At 37.2% G+C, this 13264-nt stretch overlaps 1 protein-coding gene across 1 annotated transcript in view; it reads right to left on the bottom strand.

Annotated features, from left to right (window-relative positions):
* Positions 1 to 13264, bottom strand: part of GLRB (glycine receptor beta) — a 48771-nt gene that overhangs the window by 20078 nt on the left and 15429 nt on the right. Inside the window, exons 4-6 of the mRNA XM_009283328.1 lie at positions 6914 to 7143; positions 3854 to 3936; positions 1023 to 1163 (exon numbers count right to left, since the gene is read on the bottom strand). Coding sequence (XP_009281603.1) covers positions 1023 to 1163; positions 3854 to 3936; positions 6914 to 7143 — 454 coding nt within the window. The remainder of the gene's footprint in view (positions 1 to 1022; positions 1164 to 3853; positions 3937 to 6913; positions 7144 to 13264) is intronic.

The raw sequence follows: 13264 nt of genomic DNA, 5'->3' as shown, positions 1-13264 counted from the left end.
GTATATTTCCTTTTTCCCTCAAATAGAATGTAAGTCTTCCAATTTTCCCCAATTTTCCCATTTGTATGATTTTTATTTGGGAATTGCAAGATCCATCCCTTTAACTTTTCACTGCTTTATAGCCTATTTTTTTCAGTAAATTCATTATTTAATTAAGAATAAAATATTTTTTTCACTTCTAAGTAAACTTCTACCATATCAAGACTTAGATTTGAATGCAATCACTGCCAGTTTGTTGTGCTTTCACAAATGCAGAATTTTCCTGAGGGGAGCTAATTTCATATTATTTACAAATGGTAAATCGCCTGAGATACTGAATTACGTAGTTAGGCTAAGAACTCACTCATTTTGCAGTGAAAAAACAAACCTCATCTCAATTTTCATTACCTTTTTCAAGTTAAATTCCTTAACTCTGAGATCTACTAAGGTTACCTGAGATCTCTTCAGACTTGGAATCTAGCTCAGGAGCAACTGCAAGTAACAGACCCTTGACTTCAGCTGAACAGTCAACAAGAAACTTGCAGAAGATCCTTAGAAGCTGCAGTGCCACAGCCATCCTCATTGAGTTTTAATGGGAGATTTATTCATATGATGCAAGAGCACTGGCTAAAATACACCGTGCTGACTTCTGGAACAAAAGTTGAACCAGAAAACCAAAATTATCCTACTTTGGTGCAACTGGCATAATTCTACGTGAACATCCTATCAGGAAAGATAGGCATTTACAAGCATAAAAAGATATTAGGACTATAGAAACAAAATGGTGATAATAAGATCAGAAGACATGTAAGCAAAACCAAGAAAAACATTTAATCTCATCTTCAACCTAGATGTTTCTACATTTGAATTAGTTTGCAGTAATTATCTGTGATAGTTACTATTATATGGACTACTGGTTTGTTAAAAGTAATCTATTTTCTCCCATAGAACGTAAGACGAACTGGAGTATTAACCATTAACCTTAAACAGTAATTGAAGGAAGCTTAAAGTTTTTGAACAAGAAAATCACTTATGTCACCTACCTGTGCCTTTATAATACTTGGTGCAGTTACCATATTCAATATCCTCCTTTTTAATATCAAACTGAGGCAGAGCAATTTTCTCCAGCTGTACAGGATCTCCAGACTGCCAGATAAACCGTAAGTCATCAGTTGTGTAACCAACTACAAGAACAGGATAATAATTGTTTAAAGAACCATCTCAATCAGAGTAAACTCTGCAAGAAAACCTAGCATATATGTATCGCACTTCTTTCACTCTTTTTCTTTCTATTTCCTATTCAAAGAATTAAATACAAAGATGAAATAATCCACAACTGAATTTTTATGTAGGCCTGAACTAGGACTTGGTGGGTGGAACATTACATTATCAGCAGTACTACACTGATTAAGAGGTGTTTGTTACAGCGCTTACTGTTTAAACAAAGAAAGCAAAGCTCTGTTCTCCACAGCTTTGAAGCCTCCATATTCATTCATGCTCTACTTCAGCAAAGCATGAAAAACATACCGAACTTTAACTGCACTCAGAAGTCCTAGTAGCTTCAAAAGAATTTAACAACTCAATTACTGTGATGAATCTCGGCTTTTGTGTAAAACAACCTTTCTGCTTAGTTGTTCAGATTAAAGGCCCTGATTCATGAAAGCACTGACGTTCAGGAAATACTTGACCAGAAATTTAAGTAGATGTTTAGTCCTACTGAAATCAATTCAGTGCCTTCATGATCTCCTGAGTATGGACAGACTTCAGTATACATCTGAGTGTCTAAATCATTATATATACAACACCACCAAGTGAGAGGCAGTGAAAGTTAGGCTCACAATATTAAAGCATAAAGAAATATTAATTAAATATGCAGTCATAATCATTAATTTACATGCCATTTTTCTGCTACCTTCTGTTTATTAAGGATTAACTTAATTCAAACAGAGAATGTGTGTGAAATGGGAACAGAGATGGGGAAACAAAAAAGATGGAGTTGGAATGCAGCGTTTTGCAATTCAAAACCTCTGAAAAATGGTTAAAGAACTGTTCTTTTTCTGGGCGCATTAGACAGATTTTTTTTATAACTTTGAAAAACAGCTGTGATTAAAAAAGGTAAATTGTTCATAAGCTAACTTCTCTAAGATTCACAACAACTTAATAAAAATCACAATGTCTCAAAGCTCCATGATGGAAGATAATATAAAAAAAAAGTTAGTTGTTCTAATGCTTCTTTCATAAAATCAGTCTCACCCCCTTACAGCATACAGCAAATCACAAAACTGCCCAGATCCTTTATGATAACAATTACTGGACAGTGAAAATGTTGTCTATAGGGAATGTGTAGAACTGGGGATCATAACTTAGTAAAAACTGGTGGCCTTCTTTGTTTTGGAAATCTAGCAACTAGAAACAAAATATTGATTTGAAAATAAATTAAGTAGAATAAAACTGCCAATGGCTAACGGGAAAGCAAGCCCACTGTTGGAACTGGAGGGACAGACTGGAGGTCATGGGTACCATTCTCACTTTTGACAACTGAATTAAAAGGTAGAAGAAAGTTGAGTGCACACTGTCTTTCCAAAGGAGCAATTTCCTCCTGAATTTGAATATTTCAACTTAGCATGGAGAGAGACAATAAGGTTGTTTAAATAAAGTTATTGAGAATTTTTTTATGAGTAGTTCTTCCTTGAATACCTATACCTTGCAATGCTTGTAAAGCAACCCAGACTGAGAAAGCTTGAGCAAACTTCCATTAATATTACTGTCTAATTCCAGTTTAACCCCAAACTGATTTGGGTTTACCCTAAGAGTTTACTTCAGCTAATGTATATACATAGTAGTGACGGGCAAAACTACTATGGGCGTACTACAATTCTAAAGGTAAATGCTGGCAATCAAAAACTAAATTGTAAAGCTCTGATATCATTACTATTATTACCCTTGTCCCCACTGGGATGGCCTGCTCAGCTTTGATTAACTTTGCTCTTTCTTTGCTTTTGTCTTCCCTTCCCTAACCCCACCTTCCCCACTAGACCTGGTGGAGTAACAACTGGACAAAATTTTTGTATTATAGCAGGAACGGGCTGGAGCAAGCCACCTTCCTTCCCTCTGCTTCATGCTTGTTCTTACTCAGCAAAACAGATTGTCATGAAAGTGGGATCACCAAGGGTTGGAGTATTGGGAAAAGGCTGTGCTGGAGTAGACACCCTTGTACTTGGGGAGAAGGAAAGAAGATAGGTTTCAGAAAGATTTTGGCTGCAACTTCCAGCATGGCACGAAGCCCTTCGGAGATGAGACCTGGCTGCCCTTTCATAAGATCAAATCACCTAGAGACCAGGGAAGGATTGGCAAAGGAGAGATGCCTGACTACATCCACAACACATCTTGAAACCACTTTCAAAAGGTTTCATACTAAATGCTCTCAATGCATTGGCATCAAATAATTTTTCTTCGGCACCGTATCAAAAGAGATTCAAACAATACCATGCATCATCAATGCAAGGGGATAAACTGGACCTCAATAACCTACAAAGCAGCAAAGGTTGTGGAAGTTAAAACTACCTGGGGAAACCATGGATTCTTTTTTCCAAATTATACGTGTTTCCACTTTACTAAATTTATTGTAAATGATTTTATAAAACTCATCAGTTGTCATTATGTTTGATAGCAAAAGCTAAAAACAGAGTGCAGAGTGCAATAACTGGAAGAAACATTTTTGACAGGGCAATGTATGTTGGTAGGAACCAGTGAATATTAATTTCAAGATTCATTAAAAATGTTGACATGAACAATACAGAATTGATCATTTTTTGTTTGATTCTCAGGCATGCCTAGAAGGCAACTATTTTTATGCACAGACTGATTTACATACAGCTTTCCAATTGCATCTTGCAGCGCTGCGTATCCATAGGAAACAAGGTCAAGTCCAAAGGGCACGACAGAGTAATAGACAATCTGAAAATACAGAAATGAAATTTATAAACAGTGTGAGCTGCCAAGTAAGCAGTAGACTGCAATAAGAAAAAAAATTCATAGGTATTTGATTTTCAGCTTCTAAAATAGCAGAAAAAAATAATTAAAGTTATAATAAGTAGCAGTTTGAGTGATCTCTAGTAGTCGAAGTATTAAACATAGTTCGCAAATTAGAGACCTACTAATACATGACAAAATACATATAGGTCATAAGAACAACCAAACCAAAGGTCCATACAGAAGAGAGTCCTGTCTCCAGCAGTGGCCAATGGCATATTCTTCTTCTCCTGAAGAAGAATATGAGACTACAGCAACCAGGAAACGGTATTTCGCCAGATATCCAGCAGCCTCCCAAAAGTTGCACCTCAAGGACTTCCTAAACCAGACGTGGTGCTTCAGTATTTAAGGGACCTTGACAGATTTTTTTTCCCTCCAAGAAGCTCCTTTACTTCCAGTTGCCTTCTGGAATCCGTGCAAACTTTAAACATGCACAGCATCCTGCAGCAAGGAATGCCATAGCTAAGCTGCACACACTCTAATCATCTCCTGCAGCAAGGAATGCCATAGCTAAGCTGCACACACTCTAATCATCTCCTTTTATCTATCTTGAGCCTGTCTCATAGTTCTTTTACTGGAAAAGCAGGTGAAAAATCAATGTCCATCCATTCTCTCTGTGCCTTTCATGATTTAGAGACCTCCATGCCACCACCTCAATTATCTTGTTTTTTCCACTGTGAAAACTTCTGTCTTGCTTAGCTGTTCTTTGTAAAGGATGCTGTTCCATGCCTTTGACCATCCTTGCCTCCCTTCTTGCAGTGGGAAGACCAGAACTGTGCCTTGTATTCAAGATGCAAGGATAGCATGAATTTATACAGTGGCATGATGTCCTCTTTAATCCCTAATACTTCCTAAAATTCAATTCACTTTCTCCACCAGTACTGAGCCGTTAGCTGACATTTTCAGAGAACTAGCCCTTATTACCCAAAGGTCGTTTTCCTAGCTGGTAATAACCACCTCAAATCCAATCAGTTTTTATGTAAAGTTAAAATCATTTTTTCCCACGTGCATAATTTTCAGTTTCTTACACTGAATTTCATCTCACATTTTGCTGCCTAGTCATTAGATTAATTTGTAATTCTCACTGTTGTCTCTTATCTTTACTATCCTGAATATTTTGGCATCATCAAAAGCACTTGCCAGTTCACAGTTTTCCAGATAATTTATGTTGAACAGTACAGGACCCAGAAGAGAGGGACTCTACTGCTTACTTCCCCTCATGCGAGCACTGGCTGTTTATTCCTACATTCAGTTTCCTAATTCTTAACTATTTATGCAGGCAAGAGCTTTCTTTCACATGCATTTTGTCATTCATGTATTTTGAAAACTGGAAATTCTTTCATTAATATGTGATAATGTCTCTGTAAACTAAAAATACAAGGCATAGCAACTATATCTTTTAAAAAATTGAAATCTTAGTAGCATGTCACCAAACCACAGTGCCTCAAAAAATTAATCTTACCTGCATACATATCATTTATGAACATACAGTATTATTAAAATCAACAGAATATTTTTAGAGGGTGACATTGATTTCAAACTTTATTGAAATTGGTTTTGTTATTTGGAAGTTTTCAGAGAAGAATCTTTCCTTCAGAAGCACTTCTGTTAGTATTCACTCAATATTCACTATTCGCTAAGCTAACCTATTGACTGAAATAAGCTCATTTATGAATAGCTGCAACCTGGAAAGATATTTGAAAAAAGTTCAAATGTTTCATTTAACATTTGCTATTTCAAATGGGAAGTTTCTTTTATAGCTGAAAGTGATTTTCTATTTTGAAATATTAATTTCTATAGACTTCAAAACCTGCTACGTAAACAACTGAAATCAGAACCAGGACCTTCAGAGTAAGCCAAATGAAATGGTTTGATTGCCCAATATATTTTCTTTTCTGATCACTGTCGGCAAAAGTCTTGAGATTGAGTTTCCTCATCCTGATTTGCAATGGGCAAAAAAAGCCCCAGACTCTCCCATCTTCTTTCTTTTTTCTAGCCACTTCTACTCCACGAAGAAATAGCTCACGTGACCATAATTTCAGAAGTGGTTCCCTCTTAACGGTAAAGTTGCAGTATATTCAGATAATCATTTTTTCCTCTATCAGGGCAATATGTTCCAGTTCACACCAGAAGAAAATTCACTCACTGTTAGGAAATTGAGCCTAATCTCTACAAATCATTGTGTCTGTAAACTCTCCAGAGCTGTAATTCACTACGAGATCCTTTTTAATCAATCAATTTGCTATTTTCAGTGGATGATTATTTTTATGGCATGGTGTATACCTTTGATAAACCAAGTCAAACCACAAAAAAGTATGCATTAATTGCAATGAAATTAAACAATATTTTTGGGTCTTCTGAAAAAATCTAAATCCAGTAAGGCATAGAACTTAATCAGGATTGTGTTCCAGCACTTTTACAAAACATTTACATTCACAAATTTTGTAATTTCTGCCTTTCCCTATATCATTAGTAAGTAATCATAATTTTCTTTAGTTGATGTAGAAATTCAAGTGGTGTGCAAATTATATTGTTTTGCTGAAGGCTTTACTTCAGATAACTTATCGATTTCATTATTCTTCCAGGAATCCAAGCAATTATCAAAATGGTTTAAATTTTGTTTCCAGCAATACTAGTTTACTTCATGTGTTAGCTTAACATGATGTACAAATGTACATACACTTCAAATTTCTAGTACTTGCTGTGTTATCAGCTGACATGCTTTAAAACATCTTAATCTGATTTCTTTACACACATTTAATTTATTGTAGTATTGTTTACAAACCGTCATATGAATTTAAATATTAGTCATAAACTGTATTATGTGACTAATTCTAACACAGCATATATATCTCATATCAAGTAATCTAAAAAAAAAGGTAGAAATACATCAATAAAATACCTCATGCTGACTAGGACGTCTCCATCCCGAAATATAAAAAGAAGGATATTTTCTTGTGTGACATCATGGAAGTTAGCATTTTTTTCATTTGCAAAGAATAAGTCCGGCTTCCAAAGACATTTAAACATTGTTGGGTCCACCGTCAGCGTATCTGAACCTCTCCAGTCATTGGGCAGTTTGAGTCTGGGGTCATTCCACTTCTGTCTTAGAAAGATGTTGACTCTATAATCCTGATGGGAAGAATACATAAATATTAGATGAGCCAAAAGTCTAGCCAAAAACCCATGGAGAAAGAAAACCATTCTATCAGACTGAAGAGAAAAGCAATTTACGCCCTGATTTTTTTATCGCAAAGATAGTAATCACTATTCAAATGACATTGGTGTTAAGTTTACCACAAATTGGTAGATGATGTCTCACTCATGTTTTGAATACGGTAACATTTTTTTTTAAAAAAGCCAAATTCTTCCTCCGGGATCATTTTTCTGTCTCCTTGATATTAGTCCTCTGTTACCTAGGCATAGAGAAAAGCATGCAGCAGGACAGAGGGAGGCCATAGCTTGACTACACTAAATCACTGCAGGCAGCAGGCACGATATCGCTTCTATCAGGATATCCTGTGAGTGTAAATTCCAGTTTAGTCTCCATTTGGTTAACTGGCACACTGATGGCAAAATATCACACTATAAAAGCAGAAACAGACCAGGTAGATAACAGATTTTGCACTACACACCCAGAGTATGGCCTCAGACCTTGTAACAATGCTTTGGGACTGTTTTAGTAACTGAGGAAAACTGATGCCAGCTTGCAACACAAGTACTGAGGTAGCACATATGAAAGCAGAAACTGAGTAGGTCTCAAAGAGACAAAATCAAGACTTTACACAGAGGAAGCTTCCCTCTGAATTCAGCGGGACTCTAGCTCAAGGATGGACAGTAGTAGAGCCATGCTCAATGAGAACCTAATTTTGCCTTCAGGAATTGGAGTAGCATGTGTCTCAGGGCAAAACGATACCCGCATGCGTTCTGTCCTTAGTGAAAGCTGTGTGCATCCAAAGGAAAAATCTGACCCAGTGTGTCAGTTATGATTTTTCAGTCTTACCTCTAAGTCTTTTTGCTTTTTACATTTACATTTAAGCCAGTGCCTCTTTTTTATGTATATGTAAACTAGGCAGATCACATACAGAAAAAGAATAAAGGTATTGTTGAAATAAAGTAAAAAAAAACCAAAAGAAACCAAAATTCTGTATGTAAGATAACTTCTATCTCCAGTCTTCCTAGTTGTCTTCTATGGTGCATTTTGTTTTTTCATAATTGTTTATTAGGTACAAAGCATCCTGAGATAAGGGCTGTGTCTTTTAGAGCAGTGAAAACACTGCTACTGCTTTACAGATATAGCAAAATGCTAGAAATCTGTGAGTGAAAGTTCTCAACATATTTTTGGTTTGTCAATGTATTCTGCATAACAAACTAATTTTATAAAGTTGTTTATTTTACACGTTAATGCCCTCTTACACATTTTTCCGTTGATACAGTGTGAGTTCTCTTCTGTTGTACTTATAATGTATACAGTTACAGTCCAAAGCAAGTGCCATGTTGAGACAGTCATGCTAACTCCAACAGGAAGGAGTTCAGTTGGCTAAGACCTCATGCAGAATAACGTGCCCTGTTGATTTACCCTGTTAACTGGAATACGGTGCCCACTTTCCCATGTCCAGTCCACCAGTCAGGTCAGCCCAGGTATTTCTTTATCACCCTATACTGTGTAATATTTTTCCTTACTGCATTGTAAGGAAAAGCAAAGCATCAAACCTAAGTAGGAAGAACCTAGGCAATATTTATTAATATGCATAGTTCTGAGAGATATGTTACTTGCTGGCAGTCCATTTTTGAAAAAAATATATGTAGTCTGACTCTTATTTATACAAAGACCTACATTATCTTGTCAAAGTAAAGAAGAAGTATAAAATAATAGTTGATATGAAGTGACTTTGTACTGGAAGGCTCTCATAGAGAAGCTTCAAAACAGGAGGGAATTCAGGTCATCATCTCAGAAAGCATTTTTTCAATTATATGTATATAATTGAAAATTTACTTGCTTCTTGCTGAAGTTCCTATTCCATATGCACTTCTTGTCTCAGTGAAAAAAATTACTTTTAACCATGAGATAAATACTGCATACCATTCATGCTCACAAGCATTACACTATTCATTACACCAAAATTAATTTCCCCATAAACAAGTGCATTGCCCTAATTTTAACAAAATAAAATGCCTTCCCAAAGCCATAGGCAAATGACAAGCAGTGTCCAATGCTTGCCTTCAGCTTACCCATTCAGAAGAAGGAGATGTTTACATCACTGAAAAGCAGAATGCACTGGCAAAATAAGAATTGGAAGTAAGATCAGGTCGATGCTATTTTATTTCCTTCCTTGCTCTACTACAAATGAACTTAAATATACCACACAATGGGATGTTGTGACATTTTAAGAACTTGATTCTCTTCCCATTTAAGTCAATGGAAGAAAAATCCTGTTAACCTAAAATAGGTAGGTTCAGACCTACCTAAACGACTAGAAACTTGTGACAGGGTGAATTTGGAGAGGAAGGCCACCAACATACTTGAGGCAATATAGAAAATGTAGAAGGAAGCAAAGAGATGTCAGGATACAAAACTGTGGCTAGCCAGACAATTAAGTGCAGAAGGGCTTCTTTTTAGAAGAATATGAACTATTACAGCATCTGGCAGCAGTATACACTATGATCTGGTATAAATTTGTTTTGAAAGAAGTCTGCAACCAGTCCTCTCAAATTTGGCCAATGAATTTTAAGATTCAGTATGTGCACTACAATTAGGTTCAATAGGGGCTGGAGAAGTCGTCTGAATGAAGCACATGGTCTTCCTCCTATACATTTTACAAACATTCTTTGAATATTGCAGAATGATCGGCATTTTATAATAAAGGAGAGTCAAATAGCAATTAAAAAGCCTGAAACTAGGGGTGGGGTGGAAGAGATATTCATCAGCATTAGAGCCAGGAGGACCCGGTAGGTAAAAAGAATCACAGAAGTATTCTACAGGGCTTTGTTTTCCCATGAAACTCCAACAGAAGGCAAGTTGTTTTCAGGGAGGTTGAAAGGGGAGGCATTCTAGGAAATATTTCAGATGCAACCTACTAAACTGGGCATGTGGCCAGAAAACTCCTCAGGCCAGAAACAAGGCATAGCCAATACATCTCCTTCTGCAAACTGGAGCACACAGAAGATCATGAAAGGCTTTTTCTACATGAGCTGCCCTCATACAAAGAAAGGAAGCATAATAGCACTGTCTGTTAATACAGTAGAAAATGGTGTTTTTGAGATTAAAATAAGGAAACTGAATTTTCTTTTATATACATAAATATTAAAAAGACCTTTCTGCAAGGTTTTAAAGTAAAAGAGAAGGAGGAAGTGGTGTTTTGCCATTTGAGTCAGTGAAGAAAGGTTACACTGCAAGTACAAACCTTGAATATAGATGCTGTAGACAGAGGGTTAGATCATCAGCACAGCTGAAGTATTATAGCCCTATGGGTATTTATACCAGAAAGGATCTATCCCTAGGAATCCTTGACTGGTCATCCAGTCTATAACAGTTTCTAAATGTGACATAATCACCATATTATCCCACAAATCTGCAGTCTAACAAACATCTGCAAAATCAGAAGCAGAGTTAGCATGGGGATCCTAGACAAGTAGTCTAATGAGCTAGAAGGAAACAAGTTACAGGATTCAAGATAAAGGGACCTTACTGGAAGGCAGCAGCTCTGGTATAAGCTCTCCTCCATTTTAGCTGTGCAAATTCTTACTCACTCTGCAGTTAACTAATTTTTTGTTTAGTTTTTCCCAATAACTTTTTTGATACATGTGTGAAAATGTCGCAATTCTCTCGAGTATTCAACAACACAACATGGACACTACCCTTTCTAGACACAGAGCAAACATTTGCCCTTCAGTTTCTTCACAAGGGCTTGATTAAAGCAATACAGGCTTCTGGGCATAGGATCCACACTATGGGTCCTATCTTGCTTCAAACCAATATTACTTCAAACCTGTTGATGCTTTTCTACAAAGAAATTCCCTTCTCTTTTAAAACTAGGTAGACTCTACCTCAGTGGGAGGTAATCTCTACTCTTTTTTATTGAGGATGAGCCAACTGCATAGCTAAGAATGCAATCGTCATAGGACCAGAAGGACAGCAAGCAAAAAATAATTGAAAATAATTTTGTGGGATTCCTGCAATATGTGAGGAACCATCAGAAGCAGCCACCATGATGTCAAAGCGAGGGACACCGTGAGACCCTGTTGATTAATTAGAATTTCCAGACATTAAGCCCAGAGTTGGCTATTTCAGAGAGGGGTCTAAGAGTGGGATACAGGACATCTTGTTGAAGATATTTCCTTCTGCATCTCTTTAAACATCCTTCTGAATGAAAGATCAGCCTGTCGAATGGCCTTTTCTCACTGGCACTCTACACATTTGTTTGTTGAGCCTTCTACCATCACCTCACTTACAATCACCTGACACCCATGGTTATTTTTCCCCACCCTTCCATCACCCAAAAGAAGGAATCGTCCCTTTAGCATGGCTAAAACAGGACCCTTTACTCCCACATAGATTTTGTGAAAACATATGAATTCAGCTATTACAGCCAGAAGTGGCTACAGAGCCAAGAATCACCATGATAGTTCATTGACTGAAATACTTAGAAATATATTATTTCACAGATTTTGGCATCAGTAATGATACCACTCCAACCAGTTTAGTAGCTTCTGGTAACTTTAGAGACAGTCAAGAAATCAATATTCCTTGCGATTCACACCAACGCCTGAGACAGGAGAGATGCAGACAGCCACTCTCTTCTCCAAGGCTTTTGGGGAGGAACTTTTTTTAGCAGCTCTGTTACTGACTGCAAATGTCAGTAACAATCTCCTTTCTGGATGCAAGAGACCCCTCTGGTCCTTCACAGAGTTGGTGCCTCAGCTCCAGGAAACACTTTTCCTGTGATTCTGGAGGTACAATTTTTTTCCTAGTCTAAGGGACTTGCTTCTACTGTCTGGTGCATTACCCAGACCATCTGAAGACAAGTACCAGGCTCTCCCCAAGAGAGCAGTGGTTCCTGAATGTCCACAGGACCCAATCCCCACTGCAGCAGGAAGAGTTTCCCAAGTGATATGTGGAAGAACAGACTGACTGTTTCTTTTGTCAGTGCTTCCTGTGATACATTAAGGCAACCAAGAAATAATCCAAACTTCACATAAACATGCTTAGCTATCATGGTGATCGGCTGGATGTAGAAATCTAAATAAAAGCATAAATTAAGGTAAGGATGGTGTCTGAAGTTCTGAAATATGGAGGAGAGCATCACTTATCTTACAGAACATCCTAGTAAATTTGTGAGTAACCATATCAGGAATTCACAGACAGGCATACATGCATTGCCATAGAGAGCATACTTAATTTGGGGGGCAGGGGGGGCAGGAGCAGACCCCTTACATTCATGTTTTGTTACTATTTGGATCTGGGTGAATTGTGAAAAAGCCTCTGTAAAAGTCATTTTTTAAAGCATGCAATAAATTTCAGAAACCTGAAAGGGCCATCTGGCCTAATATACCTGCCATCTTAGACACTTATCTCACTCCTACTTTCCTGCTCTTCCTCCCTGCCCCTCTTTAAACTTTTTGTTTTCAGGAGATAAATCTCGAGGTGTCTTCAGCATACTTACATTCTTTGTTTTAATATCACTTCCCACTAATGCTATTAGTTGACTTACTATCATTTGCAATCAAATCTAAATCTTTATTCACTCCTAGTTAAAGAAACAGAAATTTCTGGCCAAGCTGTTCAAAAGCTGTTTCAGCCACCACATATGTTTAACTTTGAGTGGCTCTGCAGTCCTATTGAAATGTCATTAGGGTATCGCATAAGCCGGTTCTGAATTTTAAGTGAATACTTACTTCCACTGACAACAAAAGGTGTTTTATTATTTATTAGCCATATTATGGTTTATTGCTTCTGTGCCATTATGAGTAGGAATGCTGCCTTAGTCACAGCATTAAAAAGAGCATCCTGGTTTTGGAAACTGCCTTAATGCTTCAGATGCAGCAGAGCACCAAAGTTATTTCTAAATGGGATGCTCAGGGAGCTTCTCAGAACTCCCACGCTGAGTGCATGCCCTGGCTGTGGCTTCCCACTGGCAAGACACAGTATGCTCCCCTCTTTCTTACATAAAAGAAAAACCCGATCAGGTCAGAACATCTTCAACAATGAAATGTCATTTTTTTGCAATATTTTTGACAGTATTTATTGGAAATG

Source organism: Aptenodytes forsteri, unplaced genomic scaffold (assembly GCF_000699145.1).
Source record: "Aptenodytes forsteri isolate BGI_AS27 unplaced genomic scaffold, ASM69914v1 Scaffold6, whole genome shotgun sequence".
In the NCBI taxonomy this organism is placed as follows: Eukaryota; Metazoa; Chordata; class Aves; order Sphenisciformes; family Spheniscidae; genus Aptenodytes; species Aptenodytes forsteri.
The sequence above is the reverse complement of the archived record's forward strand: the minus strand, read 5'-3'. Positions and strand labels throughout refer to the sequence as shown.